Source organism: Hirundo rustica, chromosome 16 (assembly GCF_015227805.2).
Source record: "Hirundo rustica isolate bHirRus1 chromosome 16, bHirRus1.pri.v3, whole genome shotgun sequence".
Taxonomy (NCBI): Eukaryota; Metazoa; Chordata; class Aves; order Passeriformes; family Hirundinidae; genus Hirundo; species Hirundo rustica.
This window is the reverse complement of record NC_053465.1, coordinates 15,098,178-15,119,434: the sequence shown is the minus strand read 5'-3', so window position 1 is coordinate 15,119,434 and position 21,257 is coordinate 15,098,178. Positions and strand designations below refer to the sequence as shown.

The window sequence follows — 21,257 nt, the reverse complement described above, 5'->3', positions numbered from 1 at the left end:
CGATCTTCTGGTATCACAAGAATGAGACATAGGACTAAAAAGCACCAACAAGAACTTTATCTACAATGAGTAATAAAATGTTAATTTTGTGAAATGGGACAAGTTGGGAGGGACAAAAACCAAGAGAACATCTGAACTCAAAGGAATGTTTGAATAATACATTAGGGTCTACTGAGTATGTAACACACTGATCCTTAAAAACAAAGGATCTGAAGGGGTAAGGTGTGCTCTCTGGCTGTTTGCCAGGCACACTTTTTGCTTTATTTCTGTCTCCTAATTGTCTTTTTATTTTTTATTAAACTTATACATTTTTCTAAGAAAGTGAACCTTGTTTTTCACATTTATTAAACCTCAACAAATACAACAATGGACTGAATAAGGAAAAAAGGCAGCATGCTGGTATTATAAATGATGTAGCCAAATTAATAATTAAACCAGATTTTATTGCGTGACCAAAATCAGTCTTGGAAAGCCACAATCAAAAGAAACAGTGTCGAGCCTGGGATCGGCACTGGGTGAACACAGATTTGGACTCTATCTCTCTGAAATCTCCTCTGTTCACGAATTCTGCCACTGCCAAGCCAGTTTTATACAGTTTTTCCGACTAAGGCAGAGTTTTTTCCATTCTTTCTGTCAACCTTGCTTGCTTCGCATATTCATGCAGATTCTTTTCTTTGCTGTTGGCTTGACAAAACAGTTTCTGGGAAGAGATGAATGCTTATCTCGGTTTCCGGTAACTGGGTGTTGAGATGCATGTCCTTGACGATGCAGATTGTCCTTATCATAGATGCATATCGGGTACTGTCCCTGGTAAAGGCCCATCTCTGTTCGAAGTCACTTTTCTATTGCAAATCAGGTCCTTCTTTTGCTGCTGCCCATGATTTCACAATTGCAAATCAGTCCTTTTCTCCTGCTGTTGCTTTTACAACTTTTGGAATCTTTATTTGACAAGCACGAATTATTTAATATATATTACACCAGGATTTTTATCAGGCAAGATTACTGTAGCCTCAGCCCGAATTCATACATATCATCTATTACACTGGGAACACATAACTGGCTGCCATGTGCTCATTTACAAAATGGCTGCTCTGCCTTTTGTACCCCTAGTGTTGCATCAGCCAACCCTGGCCCCACCTAAAGTCTGTCACTCTTCTTCGCCATCCCTTGCTGGAGACTACTTTCTTGCAACTTGATTGGAAGTCAGCTGTTGTCATGCCACGTCTCCCTAAGAACAAGTCTTCCCTATTCCCAACTGCCCCATGCAAGGGGTGCACGTACGTGCCTCCCCTCCACATGTCCCTGACAACCAATGCTGTCCAGTGGCAACAATACAAGGGGGGAAAAGGGGACTATGGGGAGAACAGAGAGTGTCCAAACAACAAACTACAGTAACATAACCATACATCAACAAAACTTCTTTTAACATATTCATCTCTTAATTGTGAGAGCAAATCATCACATTACCCATTTATAACACGTTTACTTTCAAACCAGCACAACCATGCAACAAAACATAGCAGACTTGACAGCATTTGGCACCCCTTTTGTGAACCCAAGTGAGCCCATCAGTTTAGAACACACAGAAAGCTCAATGTGCTGACCCCACATCCAGTCATGGGTAGAGTGGAGTGAGGAGTGCAGCTTAGGCAGTTTAATGAGACATCCAGACCATCAAAGTATGCTGCTGCTTAGTGAATCCAGTTCTTGCTCAAAGCTGGTCAGAAGACAGAACCTCCCTATGGAGTTTCTGTGGCTTCCTCAAACACCTGGAGCAGTCTCATCACGGCACCCACCTGAAGACAATGCCTCATTTTTAGCAAAACAGTCTCCTGTATATTTTAGACCTCAAGGAGGGACATAAACCTAACCAGTTATCCAGGCAAAAAAGGCATTATCTCCCACTACCTGCTGCGTAGTATGGCATAGCCTGGCATTAAATGTCACCAATATTTATTGCCACATGTCCAGGAAGCAAAAGGAACCCTCCCCACTGAGCTCTCACATGCAACCTTTTGCTTTTGCAACTGCTTTGATTTTTTCAAAGCCCTGAGGCTGAAATACCTTTGGGGATCACAAGTATAAAGGTGATTGTTTAGTCTTGGCAAGGCTAAAAAGACTTCTGGGGTGTTCCCTGTGCTCACCAGGAAGATAAATCAAGCCAGTGATTGGGAGACAAAGAGAGCGTGCAAAACACATTGTCCTGAGGAAAATAACCTGACCACTCCTCTACCTCAACAGCCATGCCATCAATCTACATTCCATCTACACCCAGGGCAGCATGTGGCAGGAAACAGACTTGTCACCCTTCCACCAAAGTGTCCAGCTGCTGTCTGCACTTCCTCTAAAACCTGGAGCCCTGAGGAAAGTAAAAGGGAACAGGCAAAATCGGGCCATCCCAGGTCAGTAGCTTCCAAATTTAGCTACCCATGGCTTTTCATACGGGCCCATACCCATGCAGCTCTTGTTCCTAACAACTACAGGACTTGTGCCCCTTTTCTTGCTCATGTTTCAGCCATTTACCTGTGGGTAAAGAGCATCTCCTTCAAATTCTGGTCTGCTGCCACAAGGGGAAGAACTTCCTCAGACCTCCTCTACAACTTCTTGGCCTTTTCCTCACCAAAACAGGAAAGGTCTCTTCCACCATAAATGAGTTCTATACCTCAGCTCGTTGCAGAACAGTGACTCCACTCCTTACAGGGCAGACACGGAGGACTCATTCCCTTTTGCGTGGGAACTGGCAGAGGTTTAAAAAGGATAGGCAAAATGGGCTTCAAAACACTCACATGCAAAAAAAACAGCCTTAGGTTTCTTGTATGCATAACAGAGAAGAGCTGTCTACAAGCTGTAAGCAGCTGAAAACACAAGTGAAGGACATTCTCAACCACAAGAACGGTTTCTCAGAGATGACTTGTCAGTTCTTCTCCCTCTCTTCCACACCTGTAACACATTTCAGTTTAGAAAGCCACTCAAGAAGAGAGGCTGCTTGGTTTCCTTTGAGACTAAGTCTCGATGTGCAAGACTCAGTGCAAGAAGTGCAAGAAAATGGGGTGCTGCAGGCTAGGTGTCAAGAAAGACAGTCCAGCTTTCTCTAGAGGAAGCTGGCTGCTGTTTATGTAACCTGAGAGAATATATCATGGTCAATATAGGTTTGAATAAAAAACTAGAATAGATTCATCTTGGCTCAGCAGTGGTCCCGACCTAGCTCTTCAAGCACAAGCTATGTAATGGTAGTTTGGTGGCAGAGTCCACCCAGAACAATTAGTCTAGTTGAGCATGTGAATTCAACCCAAAGTTTTGCCTTCATTCAAGCTTGTAACTTAACCAGTTTCACGGCCTGGATCACAGATGCAGTCTCCCAATGTATTCTCACCATTTTCTGGTTTATTGGGTAGAACACACAAATTCTTTTGTAACTTCACAGTAAAGGAACATCACATCTTGCTGCAGGAAAGGGGTGTGGGTTCAGCAGTCCTAGTGATTAAAGGGGAATAAAATTAACAATGATGGACAACTGGCTCTGTTTTTTGTTTTGTTTTTTTTTAATCTCACTGAACCTAGGCTCACTCAGATACTGAAACACCACCATCCACATTGCTGGAAAACAAAAGGAAAAGTCCAGGAAGGAAATAAGAGTTCAGACATGTTATCTAAGTCAAAGTAGAATATTTATTTATATAACTGGAAGTATTGACACCTGCAGTGCAATAACAAGCTCAAGTTTCTTTATCACTACTTGGAAATGAACCACCTTCCTCAAAATATTTGTGCTTTGCTATCATGTGCCTGTTCTACAGTCCCAAGATCATGTAATGCACACTTCACACTACTGACGATAAGGAAGCACCTCCTTGGAGTTCCACAGATAAGTTACTTCTTCATTTTGTAACTTGTGTGATATAAAGAATTCACTCAAAGCATCTTCATTTCAGTGTTTCCAACTGCTGGATTTTTAAAGTCACATTAATGTAACTCATTAATCTCATCCCAATCCCATTAGTTAATGATTAATCCTCATTTAACCCCCATAAATAAGCAAAGTGTAATGTTCTTGAACTATAACAATGGCTTCAAGCAGCAGTTCATCTCAGAAAGGAATTTTGCTAATAGAAAAATGTGATTTAAAAGAACACAGAAAAGTATGGTCACTGAAACATAAAAAAAAAAAAAAAATACTAGCACTTTCTGAAGGCACAACAGGAATTACCTCAGGCATCCAACAAACAGTCTTTGGTCACATCCAGAAAAGAAGGGTTTTCATTTCAAAGGCAGCTTGATAGAAGACACCTATCAAGGAGCACATGGTAAGTCTCATTACAGCAAACATGGGTGCAATACTTCTCTCACCAGTCTCAGCACTAGAGCAGCTCAGTTCAGAGGACCACCCTGATAGCGAGGAGCAAGACGGGCTGGGTCCAGCAACTATGTGTGGTACGACGTGTCACAATGTGTTGCTGTTGCAAGGTAGAAAGCCAACAAGATCGATCTTTCTGTGACAAAAACTTCCAGCACTTGGAGGTTTTTCTGTATTTACATTTCTTCCAATAGAAATAGAGAAGATCAAAGACTCAGCACAAGGAGGTGAAAGAAGTGGTGTGACTGGTGCAATTTCAAGGCACTGAGCACCCACAGTGTGCAAGGGAGAGTGTGGCTGGCAGGCAGCACTTCTTCACCCCTGTGCTACAGGTAGCCAGGGCTAGCCTGGAATCTACATCGCCTTAATTTCTGTCAGTTTTGGGAAGGCCACCCCTGCCATGTATAATATGACACTAGCTATTTGGGCACTTCAGCTGAACCATCTGGGAAAGTGCTTCCTGGGGAGCCTGGAAAAAGAATAGGGAGAATAAATCAGAAATACCACAAAGAACAGATTTGGTAGCCTAGCGAAACACTCTCAGAGAACTCAGAACACTTGTCTCACTCATTCTGTTTTATGAATTACTTGCTACAGCTTTAGGAGCACTTCAGCCAGTCTCAGGTGAGCACTGCTGACAAAAACCACTTGTTCTCACCTCAACTTCAGACTTATATAGCCCTTAGATGGCCCTAGTCTAAGTGAAAAACTGCCCTAGCCACTAGCAATGTCTCTTATCTTGGACTTTCACTTGAATCACTCAACCCAACTGACCATGTAAAGTGCAGGAATGCCAATGTCAACAGTGGAAGTCGGGGAGCTGGTGAGTGACTGGACTGCTTTCAATAGCAGGGAAGACTGATCTCAACTTCAATCACTCACAGGCCTCAACATCAGAGACTGACAATGTGATCTCAGTTTTCTGCCTATATGTTCACATCCCACGTCAGAGAACATCCCCTTTAACTCTGCAATAGCCAAGAGATAGCATACAAAATCAATTATACAATAAAGGCTCTGAAGTGCAAGACAGCAAGACACAGCTTTGAACACAGAAGCCAACATCTCAACTCTCACTGTGAACAAGCAGCACAGGCATGCCCTCTGAGCATGCAGCTTGTTGCCTTGTCAAGACCATGGTCATTTTTAGAATTCATACATCCTGGCATTGGGACTCTTCTGAATTTAAAAACAACATACATTTTTGAACTGCCAGAAAGGCACAAACTGGATGATGTCTTGTGCAGCTGGCTCTCCTGTCACAGATTTCAGAACTCCATTGCTTTAAAATTGGCTTCACTAACACCAACAATGATTACAGACATGAACAGCTTAGAGGTATTAACAATCGCTTGCCTAGTTTGGTCTAGATCAGTGATCTCTCCAACTGTGATGATCAGCAAGATGAAGTATTGCTGAAAAACATGAGAAAGCATCCAGTTAGGTATTTTGACACCAGAGCTCACATAACTGAAGGCAGGTAGAGCACTCCCTTATGCTAAGAAAGAAATCAGATGTTGCTGTGCCTGAGACAAAACCAGAACATTAAAGAAACTTATGTTTATTTGCATTTTTTCCTATGACTAATGATTTTCATTGTGCACTTCCAATAGTCTCCATACTAGAAAAAAGAGAAAGGATTAAGTTCAATTTATAAAGAACAGTTACATCAATTCGTAAAAAGTACTAGAGACAAAAGGTACTACTAAATTAACATAGCTGCATATAAAATTCACTGATAGGTGCTGTTTTACTGACTGGTGTTCAGAAAGGCTACAGATATTTAACATGCCTGCAGTATAACACAAAAACCCTTGATTCTTTTGTTATCAATAATTTAAACTTGAAGCATTAGAAGTATTAGAAATCTCAAAATACAGCAGTGATAAATAACAAGAGACGTTCTAGAGATAACAGGAAAGGAAGAATACAGGAGCTTTTCCAGAAAGAAAGGAGTACCTCAAACCAATGCCTCAGCATGGTAAAGTGATTAAAATTTGTATCATTTTCCAGAAGCTGAAGTTAAGTACCTGGTTCTGAAACGAGCAGCTGCTGTTTTTTAGCAGCTGTTCACAGACTTAAAAGGAAGCAAACACAATGAAAATGAGAGAAAACTTATTTTCCAGTTCCAAAGCACAATTAACACAAATTCCTGTACCCGATTGCTGACAGATCCTTCATTTAAATAGTTAGGTTTAAGTCTGAAAGAAAACGTAGAGATATTTATCATAGTATGAGAATAAGTAAGATTTCCCCAAAGGGCTGGGAAGGTTAGAAAATACCCTCAGAAATCTAAGAAATGGATCTCCTTAGCCCAAGTGCTGTGCAACAGGGGAAACATATCTGATATACACACAAACGTTAGTAGCACCAAAAATACTGACACTGCTAGGTGATAAAACAAGTAGCACAGTGTATGTCAAAATTCTTTCTGATTGGTCTGTCAAAATGAAATCAGCTAAAATGTATCAGGACATCCAAGTCCTTCATCCTTAAGCAAAATGAATGAAGTTTAAAGAAATAAAATTTTAACAGCAACCATGGCCACAGCAGCACACAGGCCCCAGACCATAGAGAAGCACAGATGGCTCTGCAATCAGCACACTGATTGAGCAGTTCTCAGATTCCATGCCATTATGGTGGGATGGATAGTCAAGCCCCCTGGTAGTTTCTTAGAGGCTTTTTCTCAACATTCTTGAGAGCAAAATTGTTTGGTACAAAACTCTATTCTATGTGCATGCCCTACAGGTGACAGAGCCTGGTAAGAGAGATTAGAGCAAGGCAACTGCTGCCTCATTCCCACTGGTCTAACAGCCAAAACAGCAGTCCTGTACATTGCAAAAGTATAGTGCCAGCAAACTGGGAGAGAAATAACTATTACTTGGGCAATGAAACTAATGTGTCTACCCAGTATAGGTTCACATCAGCATGTACCGAGAGCATCACCATGCTCTCTGTAGGCTGACAACAGAAGACCAAACCTGGAATTCTAAGGAAAAAAGATAACATCAATTTACTATTCCATTCTATTAAGTCATGAACATGGAAAACAGAAACATCAACCCAAAGAAGGTCCACAGTAAAGGCTTGCACTCACTGCAGCAGTTCCCTGTTGCAGTGAGTGTGCTGCAAACCTTTCCACATGGTTTATAATAGGAGAGAAGTTGGTAGGCCTGTAGAGTCGGATCTGAGGCAGAATCTGGTGGCAGGCATCCACTATTCCTTGGGTCCCTGCAACACAAGGAAGGAAAGCTGCCACAAAGAGCCCACAATTCCTCTAGTCATTATTTTATAAGCATTACTAAACAGCATAGCCAGAAGACAACTCACACAGCTGTGAACTCCTGACGGGCAAATAAGCAGCAGCATAACAGGAAATACAGGAAGCACAGAGATGAAAACAGTGGACAGCTGCAGACATTGGATTTGCACATTTCTTCTCCATTCTAAAATTCTTCACATCAGTCTTTATGCCTTTAATGTCAAGAAGCTCAGGATGCTAGCTTTTGAGCTGGCAAGCCTGATTGAGAAGGCTTTAAACTAGGTTTGAAGGGGAAAGGCTTGGCAGACATGAGCCAAGGGCTGACATGCCAGCATTGGGGGTGAAATCAAAAGCCCAGCTGAAGGGCATCTATGCCCTGCTGACCTTGAAGTGTGTATCACTGGAACACATTTGCACTTACAGAGACAAGCCAGAGATTCCCATGGTAATAACAGCCAAAGGGGAAATTGTCACGTCTGGTCTGTTGGTGAAAGTGCCACGACATTCCTTGCTAGAAGTGTCTTTATAGAGACACCTAGATCAATGGAGGTACAGGCACTCTGAGGCAGAGAGTGATTCATCTCTTTGCGCACCCTAGGTGCAAAGTGATTTTGCTCTTTGGTGCACTATCAAGTGCAAAGTGATTCGCTCTCTAGTGCACTCTCAAGTGCAGAGTGATTTGCTGTTTGAGGAGCTGCCTGAGCAGCAGAGCTGCATCTGCCACCCCGGGTGACGCAGGGGTAAAAGCAAGACGGAGGGGTCTTTCCGATCTCCAGGAAAGCTTCTTTATTCCACAGGTCTGGAGCAGGAAAGAACCCCCGAACCCATGGTGAGTGGGATTATATAGGGTAGCTAGGGGTGGGGTTTTACAACTTGGCCAAAGGGGAGAGGAACTTGGAAAGGGACCAATCAGTTTGGGTAAAAAAGAACCAATGGGGTATAACTGATTAACACATTTCTTCACCATAACATAGAGAGCTGTTTGTCAGGGTTTCTCCTTTAGGGGGTTGTGTTTATATTCTGTATGGCCTAACTGCTCGCTTTCTAAGGGGGCATGTTTATATTATGGTCTGGCTTGTCTCTGGGGGAGCATGTTTGTGTTAACACGGTCTGGCTTAACAGCCTCGACAGGAAACAGCAGAAAATTATCTCAAAGGAATTATGAGTGTTCCTCCAGGAAGGCCATACAGCCAACAGCCCAGCTGAGTGCTTTACACCAATGCACAGAGCACAGGCAACAAACAGGAGGACCTGGAAACAATCGGTGCTGCTAGAAACCTACAACTTTGTGCTGTTACTGAAACTTGGTGGGACACCCACTGGAATCCCATCAGTGGAGTACAGCTATTGATGGCTAAAGGCTGTGAGGAAACAGGAGAGTAAGGAGAGGTGGAGGGGCTTCCCTCTATGCCAAGAGGTGGATTGAGTGTGAAGAGCTGTCTCTGAAGAATAGCTATGTGAGTAAAAATCAGATAGAAAACCTGTGGGTAAAAATCAGTGACCAAGGCAACAAAGGCAACTTCATGGTTGGTGTCTGTGAAAAGTGCATATTATACGGCTCTACGCAAGATATTTACTATATGTGTTGTGTTGTGTTAATTGTTGGTGTTGTATTAATATTTTGATAGTATAGTAAATGAAGTTTTGTAGTTAAAATGTAGTTTTTATGTACCAACCACAGGAAAACGTAAATCTTTCAGAGAAAAAAAGAATTTCCTACTTCCTTATCAGAAGAAACCAACTCCTCCTGCCTCTCTCAGCCTTGAGAATGCCACAGAGATTAAAGGGAAAAAAGTGATACTAACCAGAGAGGGTTCTTTTTTTAAATAGAGTTTATGCATCATGTACGAAATATATGAATATTCAACAGGCTATTGCTTTTAAGAGATGGTCCTTTGTTAGCAGAGGTCCTTCTTCAGAGCTTTTTTGCTCGGAGAGGCACCCAGACGTCTGTAACTTCATTTTTTATTGTCTCATATTGTCCTAACTCTAAAATTGTTCAATTTTTTTACTCTAATTCTATTTTTTTATAACCATCTTATTTACTATTAAACTTTTAAAATTTTAAAACAAGTGATTGGCATTTTTCACAGTGTCTATACTACAGGCTGGCTGAGGGAGCCTGTTGATAAAGCCCTTCTACTCCAGCTACAGGAGGCATTACACTCACAGGCTCTTTGTCCTGCTGGGGGACTTTAACTGTCCTGTATCTGCTAGGAAAGTAGCACAGTGAGCTGTAGGCAATCCAGGAGACTCCTGGAATGCATGGAGGATAACTTCTTGACCCAGGTAATCAACAGCCCTGTCAGAGAGGATGCATTACTGCATCTGCTGGTCACCGACACAAGGCAGCTAATTGGGAACATCATGATCAGAGGCAGCCTGCACTGCAGCGATCATGCGTTGGTGGAATTGGCAGTCCTGAGGAATGTGGATCAGGTAAGAGTACAGTTAGGCCCTCCAAGGTTAGGAAAGCAGACTTCCAGCTCTTCAGGGAGATAGTGGGGTCCACTAGAATACTGCTCTCAGGGACAAGGGAGAAGAACAAAGCTTGGCAGATTTTTAAGGAAGCCTTACATAGAACACAAGAGCTAGCAACGCCAGGAGCAAGAAATCAGGCAAAGAAGGTAAGAGACAAGCATAGCTGAATAGGGAACTGCTGGTCAAACTAAAGGAAAACAAACAAATGCATATAGTTGAAGCTAAGGTGGGTCAGGCAGGAAGAGTATAAAGTTCGGTTGTGTAGAGATGGCCAAGGTGGAGCTGGAACTGAACCTGGCAAGGTAGGCAAAGAGCAAAAAGAAGGACTTCTACAGGCTCAATAACCAGACAGGAAAACTCAAAGGTGTTAGCCCCCGATCAACAGTGCTGGAAAACTGGTAACAAGAGATGAGAAGGCTGAGGTACCCACTAGCTTTTTTGCCTCAGTCTTCAATGGCAAACTCGCCACACCTCTTGAGTGGATGGACAACAGGATGAGGACTGGAGGAACAAAGTCCCTCCCACTGTAAGTAAAGATCAGGTGTGTGATCACCTGAGGTATCTGAATGTATTTAAGTCTATAGGACCCATAGATACATCCCAGACCACTGAGCCAATTAGCTGATGGAGTTGCCAAGCCACTCTCCATGGTATCTGAAAACTCATAGTAGTCAGGCAAAATCCCAGGTGACTGAAAAAGGGGAAACACCGTCCCCATCTTTTAAAAGGGTAGAAAGGAGAACCCTGGGAACTACCAGCCTGTCAGCCTCTGGGGGTCTTTGCCTGGGAAGATCATGGAACAGATCCTCCTGGAAGCTCTGCTACGGACATGCAGGTGATTCAGCACAGCCAGCATAGCTTCACCAAGGGCAAGTCCTCCCTGACCAACCTAGTGGCCTTGTACGATGGCATAGCTCAGTACACAAGGGAGGGGACACAGATGTCATTTATCTGGACTTCGTAAAGCCCTTGATACAGATCCCCACAACAATCCTTCTCTCTAAATTGGAGAGAGATGGAGGATAAAGTGGTTGACAGATGTCATTTATCTGGACTTAGTAAAGCCCTTGATACAGATCCCCACAACAATCCTTCTCTCTAAATTGGAGAGAGATGGAGGATAAAGTGGTTGGACAGTCACATCCAGAGAGTAGCACTCAACAGCTCAGAGTCCCAATGGGCATCAGCAACAAATGGGGTCCCTCAGGGGTCTGTATTGGGACCAGGGTTATTTAACATCTTCGTTAGTACACGAAGGGAACAAGTGTACCCTCAGCAGGTTTGCAGATGACACACCTGAAGGACAGGCCATCCAGAGGCATCTGGACAAGCTTGAGAAGTGGCCCATGGGAATCTCATGAGGTTTAACAAGGCCAGATGCTGGTACTGCACCTGGGTTGGGTATCAATCCCTGCACTGATCTAGACTGGGGCAGGAACAGACCGAGAGCAGCCCTCTGTGTGCTGGCATCCAGAAACCAACCATGTCTTGGGCTGCATCAAAAGAATCGTGCGTAGCAGGTCAAGGGAGGGGATTCTGCCCCTCTACTCCCCTCAGGTGAGGCCCCACCTGCAGTGCTGCATCCAGCTCTGGAGTCCTCAGCACCAGACAGACACAGACCTGGCGGAGCCAGTCCAGAGGAGGCCACCAAGTTGAGCAGAGTGATGGAGCACCTCTCTTAGGAGGAAAAGCTGGGAGAATTGGGTTTGTTCAGCCTGGGAAAGAGGAGGCTTAGGGGTGACATAATTGCAGCCTTCCAGTTCCTAAAGAGGGCTTACAAGAGAGATGGACAGGGACTTCTTACAACAACATGTAGTGACAGGACAAAGAGGAATGGCTTCAAACAGAGTATATTTAGATTAGATATTAGGAGGAAATTCTTTGCTGTGAGGCACTGGCAGAAGTTGCCCAGAGTAGCTGTGGCTGCCCCTTGCTTGGAACTGTTCAAGACCATCCTGGATAGAACTTTGAGCAACCCTGGTCTAGTGAAAGGTCTCCCTGCCCATTGCAGGGGTTTGAAACTAGATGATCTTTAATGTCCTTTCCAATTCAAACCATTCTATGATTCTATGAAGTTTCAGGAAAAATAACCTAGCAAAGATATGCTGAAGACAGTGACTACCTTGTCAATTACCTTATTTAACTGGTTATGTTCTAATTACGCAAGATCAGAAGCTCTTGGAACACCTAACTTTTCATTTTCTTTGTGCAGAAGTTAGAAAACAAACCCTTACGGCAGATTCAACCATTTCTGTAACAGAAATAGCAATCTCAAGGGGGTTTTTTTAAATGCAAAAAGCTTTTCTCAGGTTAACTAAACAATCTTTTTTTAAAAGTCCTATTTTTAATGGTACATACTCTACTATGAATCCATCTAAAATGGCCTATTCCAGGCTTGTATCAATGCAGCTTCATTTACTACTGCTGTTTACATTGTCCACCATCAGGTTTTAGCATAGAACCACTCACAACTGCTGCACAAGGACCCTAAAAGACCACAGTCTCAGACCCCAGTGTGGCAGACAAGGCTGAACTAAGAAATGCTTGGATTTTAGCACTGAATCTCTAATTCCACTTTTTGCTGGCCTAAGATCAGAGGGGAAAAAAAAAAACCCCTAAGTGAAAAATGCTTGTTCAAGAACAACTCAGTGTGACAGCATGCTGAGAAAGATCTCAGCCCTTAAAGGTCACCACCTAGCATTGGAAGCAGCCCTTAAATACAGCAGTGTGCTGGGGTGACCCTGGCTGGATATGAAATTCCCATCAAAACCATTTATCATCCCACTCTTGAGCTGGACAGGGGAGAGAAAATACAGTAAGGCTCATGGGTCAAGATAAGGAGAAGGAGATTGCTCAGCTCACTGACCACTGTCATGGTCAAACCAGATTTGATGTGGGGAAATAAGTTGAATTTGTTGCCAATCAAATGAGAATAGGATAAAGAAAAGTAAAAACTAAATCCTAAAAATATCAGCCCCTTGTCTCCCCTATTCTGAGGCTCAAATTCACTCCCAAATTCTCTCTCTCCTCCTCCCCTCAGTGGCACAGTGAATGGGGGCTGTAGTCAGTTCACATGTCATCTCTGCTGTTCCTTCCTCACTCAGAGGAGTCTCTCCTCACTCCTCCCCTGCCCCAGTATAGGGTCATTCCCACAGGAAACAATCCTCAATAAACTTCTCCCATGTGAGTCCTTCCCACAAGCTGCAGATCTTCATGAACTGCCCATGTAGGTCCCTCCCAAAAGATGCACTCTTTCAGGAACAGGCTGTTCCATGGTATTTGCTCCTCCATGGACTCCATAGGCTGCTGAGGAACAGCTGTCTCACAATGGTCTTCACCATAGGTTGCAAGGGAATCTCTGCTTGAGTCCTTGGAACACTTCCTCCTCCTCTTCTTTATCAGCCTTGGTGTCTCCAGTATTGATCCTCTCATATATTCTCTCACTCCTTCCTTCTGATTTCTGCCACACAGAGTTTTTTCTCCCCTTCTTAAATGTTATCCTACCATCCCTGCTGGGCTTGGCCTTTGCCAGTGATGAGTCTGTCTTGGAGCTGGCTGGCATCAGCTCCATTAGACACAGGGAAAGCCTCTGGCAGCTTGTCAGAGAAACCACCCCTGTAGCTCCCACTACCAAAACCTTGCCATACAAACCAAATAGAACCTGAAACCACCTCCACTGAAGAAAATGGCTATGAAAAAAAGCAAGCTCTTAAGACAAACTTTAAAAGAGAGTGGTCAAACATATCCACATACATCCATGTTGCTTGTGAAGTAAACCTTGGTTTCTAACAGCTTCAGCAGATGGTGGCTCTGAAATCTTAACAAGCACAGGCACAGGGCTGAGCTGAATCCACTGCCATCTGAAATCCAGCAGAAGTAACCAAGTTGAAGCAACAAAAATTTTAGTACAGACAATCAATTAAATCTAGACCCCTTCAGTGAAGCTTATGGAGCTTGCACAGAAATCTGCATCAACACATGTTGTAATGCATTAATTGGGTTTACATTTGTCTATCTGTCCCTGCCCAGCAGTGCACAACCCCCACCTTCCTTCTGAACACTGATTGGGCGAGGCCTCTGGGGTCTCGCCTATGGACCCCGCCCCCTGGGGGAGAACGCCACAGCGGGGGAGGGGCCGGGGACACTCGGGACTGGCGAGCGATCGGGACAGTTCAATAACTGAAGCAGGACATGTGAATAAAGCTGTAAAATCCCAAAGGAGCCGGAAATAGACTCTCTTATTTTGCCACTGGCGGCCATCTGATCTTGTGGGGAAAGCTACAACTGGTGCCCAACGTGGGGCTTGAAGCCACAAAAGGTTCCCAAAAAGCTGGAAGAACCACTCTGGGAGCACGTGGCCGAGGAATCTGACGCAGAGACAAACCCATCAGGCTTGGCGTTCACTGTGGAATCTCCAAAACACAGGATTCTACAGGCAAGGACTGCAGTTTTCTCCTTGGACTCAAAAATCCTATCGGAGTGCTGCAAAGAAGCCCTAAAAACCGGCAGGCTGCTCCCAGAGAGAGTGACCCCGTGTTCATGGAAAACTAATCCAGGGGACCGAGACTAGAAGCCCTTTTTGCACCAAAAAGGGTCAGTCTTTAGGCAAAACGAGTAATGAGGAAAGAAAGGAAAGAAACGCTAGAATTCTGGTGAGTACCACTTTCGGTTTTCTAAGGGAAAATTTTCTTCAGAGGTGGGATTCCTCAGGGAAAAGGGTTTTTCCCTCTATCAGGGAAGGATTTACTTTCAGAGTAAATACCTTCAAAGTGCCTTTATCAGCTTCAGGGGGTAGAAAAGGAAACCGTTTCCCCTTTTTTGGCTTTTTTTCTCTCCAGCCAGGGTTTTTTTTTCTCTTTCTCTTCCTTGCAATTTCTCAGTCACAATAGAGAGGATACAGAAACTTAAAATCTGAGCCAAAAATGGGTGCAAAATTGTCTGTGTCTCAAAAGAGGGTCTATTACAATATTTAAAATGCCTTGGAGGATGGGAAAACCCATATTTCCAAGAAGCAATTAAAAAATTTCCTTTGGTGGTTATTTGCTCAATTTCCAGAGGTATCTGAGCAAATAAACTCCCCAGAATTTTGGGGAACTGTTGTAAAAGAATTGTCCCAACCAAGCTCCCCTAATGATAAAGAAAAAGCAAATTTTGCTCTTTGGAGCCTGCAGATTCTATTTGCAATGCAAAAACAAAATGAAAAGAATAAAAAGCCAGTTCCTTGTGGACTTTCCCCAGTTTCCTCAGTTTCTCCCTATCCTGACCCCAAAATCGGATATTCCTCAAGAAACCCGTAAGCTTTCCCCAAAACTGCCTTCTTCCCCAGCTTGCAAACCCAGAGTTAGGTTTACTTTTGCAGGCAGTTCAAGTGCACAAAACCCCCATCTTAGTGAATCCAAAGCTAGTCTTAGTTCAGGAGGATCACAAGATGGAGGGGACTCCTGTGTTTCCCAAAATGGCTGAAGCCATGTGCTTTTGAGTCACAAGGAGCTTATCTCTTTGTCTGTCCCTCCTTCCCACAATCCCCTTTGCAATCCCTTCTTCTTCCCAGACCCTTCCCTCCCTTTGGTGCTGGCCCTGGCACTGCCCCCTCCTCTGACTCTGCCCCCTACCCTCAAACCTCTGCCCTCCAGCTCTGCCCCTTGCGACTCAAGCCTCCAGCCATCCCCTGCCCTTGGTTCCCACGGTTTCCCCGCCCAGTCCCGGTTCCCACGCCCCGGGGCCCCGGGGGTGGGGGGGAGTAGAGCTGGGAACCCGGAAGCAGTAAATTATCCTGGCTTCTCGGCCACCCCTGCCACATACCGACAATCAAAAAGAGGGGGTGCTGTCCACAGTAACTGGGACCCTTTCCCTCAACAAGCGATCCAGGATTTGTGTAAAGCTCAGGCTAAATCTGGATGCGAAAGTGAATACTTCTGCAGCCTTTTAAAAGCAAATTTAGCAGGGAATCCTATTGTTTCCCTTTGACCTCCGGCAGCTTTTTTCTGCCCTCCTTTCATCCACACAGTTCAGGCTTTGAGACTCCACATGGAAAAAAAGATTAAGAGATTTACTCACAGAGCTTTGGCAAAATCCTGAAATGGCTGTTGATAATAACAATTTGCCAATTCTGTTATAACATCTATGTGGTGATAGTGAATGGGCTGCAGCACTAAAACAAGCTCAAGAAATTTCCTTTAGCTGTTTTAGAATGCATTAAAGAGACTGCTTTCAAAGCATTCTTTTCAATCCAACCCGATGGGTCCTTTCAACCTTATAGTAAAATTAAGCAGCTGCCATCAGAAGCTTTTGTAGTGTTTGCTGAGTGATTAACTCCAGCTGTCGAGCTACAGGTTAAGAATGAAGGGGCCCAAGAACATGTCCTGGAGGAGACAGCACTGACCAATGCAAACAAACAGTGTACGGCAACCATCCTCAGCCTGCCCATGGACCTGGCTCCAACCTTAGATGGCATGCTGCATGTTTGTACCCAGAAAGTTCACTTCATGAGTGCACACCTTAATCACAGTTCCAGAGCTGCATTCAGACTCCCGCAAAGAGCTGCCACCACAGATGCCATGCCACCTGTGCCTGTGCCACAGCCACCACCCAAAAGAAGAACAACTTGTCTCCTGGGCGATCAGGCTGGACATTGGGCATCTCAATGCCCTTTAAAGAAGCAATTTATGGACTTTCGGGACAGTGGGGGCGGGAGGTTTCAAGAGCTCAAAGGGAATTTTTCAAAAAACTAAAGTGTCAGCACTCACTTGCCCAGCATGCCGACATAAATAGGGCAAATCGGGGGGGGGGGGGGGGAGAGAAAAAACTAAAAAATGCAAATGTTAAATTAAATAATCCTGTTAAAATCAGTTCTACCTTTCAGCAGAAGTCACCAGATACGACCCTTTCAGATCACGATGTAAGCAGACCCTGTCTAATCACAGAACGTCTCCAAGAGCCTTTTAGGTTGCAACTAACAGAATCCTTGCACCTAAGTGCAAGACACAGACTGGCATTTAGGTTCATTGGATCTACAAGTGCTAGGCTCCTGGCAACATGTTGGCAGTAAGTATGTCATCCTTGGGGACACCAAGTACACACCGAGAGAGATCGAGATCCTTCCTGGTCCCGTTTCATCAAACCCTGAACAACTAGTTCTCTGGCTGAGCTGTGTCCGTCCACCTTTGTTTCTGCCTAAGGGGCAGATAATAGCTCAGGCAATTCCAGCACCTGACCCATTCCCTGAAAAAAACAGCACAAGGAACAAACACCTTGAGGTTTGCCCCACATGAGTTATTGGGAGGGACAAACTCATAATAGGGTGTGAAGTCCGTCACAGCGGGGAAGTAATAAACCTCAAAGGAGTTTTGGACACAGAAAGGATGTGGCCCTCACATTGGGAACCGCAAAGTATGTCTGGGCACATAGAAGGTATAGGGGGAGTGAAATGGGCAAAACAATCAAAAAGGGTTGTGCAAATTAAGGGGCCAAATGGACAATTAGCTACACTGCATCCATTTGTTTTAGATTATTCAGAGCCCTTGTGGGGGAGAGACCTGCCCTGGTTTGGAGACAAATTTGGGAGAAAACCCCTGTATAGGATCCCTCTGGGAAACAAACCCCAGTGGCCCCTCCCTCCAACCAGTCCAAAAAAAAACCTCTTTGGAGAAAAGTGGAAAAAGCTATTTTACTAAACAAATAAAGCGCATACAAGTATAAAGAATGAATAATATGAAACAATAAAACCTCTCCTGAAGTGAGATGGCAAATTGAGAAAGTCCTTGCCGTGGGTGTAGCTCGGCTCTCTCTCTCAGTCTCTCATCAGTCCCAGTCCCTCCGGCGCTGCTGGAAAATGCCGAGAGCCAGGCCCCGGTGGGCCGCAGGTGCAGCCCCCAGTGCTCCCCTGGGTTTTCAGTCCAGAGCAGGTTTAAACAGTTCCAAGAAAAAGGAAAAAAAAAACAGTCCAGGGAACTTCTCTGCCCTACCTAGCTGAAACTAACTAAAAGCAAAATAATCTCTGTCCTGCAGTCTCTCTAAGCCTCCGCCGAACACACCGCCGGGAGCAGAAGAATGTGTAGGAGTCAGGCAGTTTTCTCAAAACAAACTCTGCGCTTCTCCTTGCTCTTAGAACCAGTCTTAAAGGCACAGGACTCAATATACAGCACAAACAGAACAGACGATTGGGGATACAAGCATCATAAAGTTACCCTAGGACAGACCTGATGGCCCAGTGGGGGGTCACAATTGGCATTCCAGATGCCCCCCTGGTTTTTCAGGCTGCGGCCACTGAAGAGCGCCCTACCCAGAAACTCAATTGGAAAACTGATTCACCAGTCTGGGTAGAGCAGTGGCTGCTCAGTAAAGAAAAACTGAAGGCTCTCCAGGAGCTAGTGGATGAACAGCTAGCTAAAGGCCACATTGTAGAAACCACGTCTCCATGGAATTCCCCAGTCTTTGTTATAAAAAAGGCAAACAAAGGCAAGTGGCGGCTCCTCCACAATTTCCGTCAAATTAATAATGTCATTGAGGACATGGGTTCTCTCCAACCAGGGATGCCATCCCCAGCAATGCTCCCCCAAAACTGGAATTTGGCAATTATTGATATCAAGGATTGTTTTTTCCAGATCCCTCTACACCCTGATGATGCCCCACGTTTCGCCTTCTCAGTTCCTACCCTCAACCAAGAAGCCCCGAGGAAAAGATACCACTGGAAATTTCTTACCGAAGGGATGAAAAACTCGCCATCCATTTGTCAGTGGTACCTCTCTTCCCTGCTGCCCCCAGTGCACGCAGCTGTAGGAGAAACCATCATCCTGCACTACATGGATGATGTGCTCGTGTGTGCCCCCAGTGATGACTTACTGTCCCATGCGCTTGACCCGACAATCAATTCTTTGGTTGCTGCAGGGTTCGAGCTTCAGGAGGAAAAGATTCAAAGGATGCCACCTTGGAAGTACCTGGGTCTGGAGATTGGTAAGCGGACCACTGTGCTGCAAAAATTGATTGTCAAAAATAACATCAGGACCTTAGCAGATGTCCAGCAGTTGTGTGAGTCCTTAAACTGGGTAAGACCTTGGCTAGGTCTGACCACTGAAGACCTAGACCCCCTCTTTAATCTTTTAAAAGGGGAAGAAGAGCTAAGTTCTCCGAGGACCCTCACCCAAGAGGCAAGAGCAGCCCTAGAAAAGGTACAGGACTGTATGACCACCAGACAGGCCAACAGGTGCAAATCAGATTCGCCATTCAAATTCATCATTTTAGGCAAATTGCCACACTTACATGGGATGATTTTTCAGTGGGAAAGAGTGGAAAAATCAACAAAGGACAAAGACCTTAGAGTTCCCCTCTTAATCATAGAGTGGGTTTTCCTCAGTCACCACTGGTCCAAAAGAATGACCAGGCCACAGGAACTGGTAGCAGAATTGATTCGGAAAGCCAGGACCCAGATCAGGGAGTTGGCAGGAAGTGATTTAGACTGTATTCACATCCCAATTGAGATAAACTCGGGCCAAATCACAAAAGCAATGTTGGAGCACCTGATTGATGAAAATGAAGCTTTGCAGTTTGCTCTGGATATCTACACAGATCAAATTTCAATTCATCGGCCTGCTTACAAATTATTTAGAGAACAAATTCAGTTCAAATTATCATTTAAAAGTGTTCAGAGCAGGAGGCCTTTAAAGGCTTTAACCGTTTTTACAGATGCATCTGCAACACCTCATAAATCAGTAATAACATGGAAAAATCCTCAAACTCAGCAGTGGGAGAAAGATATTGTTGAGGTGGAAGGATCACCTCAGGTAGCTGAGTTGGCTGCAGTTGTTAGAACTTTTGAAAAGTTTCCTGAACCATTCCATTTGGTCACAGATTCGGCCCATGTAGCAGGTGTAGTATCCAGAGCCGAACAAGCTGTACTGAGTGAGGTTTCCAACACTGCACTTTTCAACTTGCTCTCAAAACTAGTAAATCTGATCTCCCAGCAAGAGCAACAATTTTATGTGATGCACATCAGATCACACACCAATTTACCAGGATTCATAGCCAAGGGCAACAGAAGGGCTGATGCTCTTGCTGCACCTGTGGAGATGGCCCCACTCCCAGACATCTTTGGACAAGCCAAAATCAGCCATCAGCTTCTTCACCAGAATGCACCAGGCCTAGTCCACCAGTTCCATCTAACTCGGGAACAGGCTCGGGCAATTGTGTCAATGTGTCCCTCGTGCCAGCAACACGCACTCCCAGCCCTGAGTGCACGAGCAAACCCCAGAGGATTGAAAAGGTGTGAGGTATGGCAGACAGACGTGACACACATCATGTCCTCTGGTAGGCAAAGGTATGTCCATGTATCTGTAGACACCTTTTCTGGAGCTGTCTATGCCTCTGCCCACACAGGGGAGAAGTCTAGTGATGCCATGAAACACCTACAGGCTTTCTCCCTCCTGGGCATCCCCAAATCAATAAAAACTGATAATGGACCCACGTACACATCCAAGGAGTTCAGAAGCTTCCTGCAGCAATGGGGAGTAGAGCACAAAACAGGCACCCCTACTCCCCTACAGGTCAGGCCATCGTGGAAAGGACCCACCAAAATCTCAAAAGGGTCCTCTACGAACAACATCAGTCTCTAAAATTACAAACACCCCAAATCCAGTTGTCCAAGGCCCTGTTCACTCTGAACTTTAAATTGTACGTTTGAAAATCTTAACCCACCAACTGTGCACCATTTCAGAGAGAACTGCCAACTGCAGCTGAAAGCAAAGCCACCAGTGACGGTAAAGGATCCAGCAACCAAGGAAACAGAGGGTCCTCATGATCTGATCACCTGGGGTCGTGGGTACGCCTGCGTGTCCACTCCCTCAGGTCCCAAGTGGGTGCCAGCCAAGTGGGTGAAACCTTTCATCCCAAAAACCGCAAAAACACCTGCAGAGGCTCCACAAGTGGCCAGTGCTGCCTGGAGGAGGAGAAAGCACCAAACCTTCTCCTTATAATTATCATTATTCCTTAACAGTGTTTTTCTAGACAGTTTTGTCTGTATAGCAGTGTTTTTCTAGACAGTTTTGTTTGTACTAAAGGTTATTATTCTTTTGCAACTTTAAAGGTACTCAAGGTCCAAACTCTGAGCACTTCCCACAAATCAAGCCTTCCTCCTTCTTAATTTAATAAGGGGAAATGTTGTAATGC

General features: G+C 44.6%; 1 protein-coding gene across 1 annotated transcript in view; it reads right to left on the bottom strand.

The window, feature by feature from the left end:
- Window positions 1-422: 422 nt before the first annotated feature.
- CPNE1 (copine 1) overlaps window positions 423-21,257 on the bottom strand; it is a 35,323-nt gene continuing 14,488 nt past the window's right edge. The window contains 6 exon segments of the mRNA XM_058422756.1: window positions 423-4,823; window positions 5,555-5,640; window positions 5,643-5,769; window positions 7,452-7,585; window positions 13,851-13,957; window positions 17,823-18,043. Coding sequence (XP_058278739.1) covers window positions 4,770-4,823; window positions 5,555-5,640; window positions 5,643-5,769; window positions 7,452-7,585; window positions 13,851-13,957; window positions 17,823-18,043 — 729 coding nt within the window. The 3' untranslated portion in view covers window positions 423-4,769.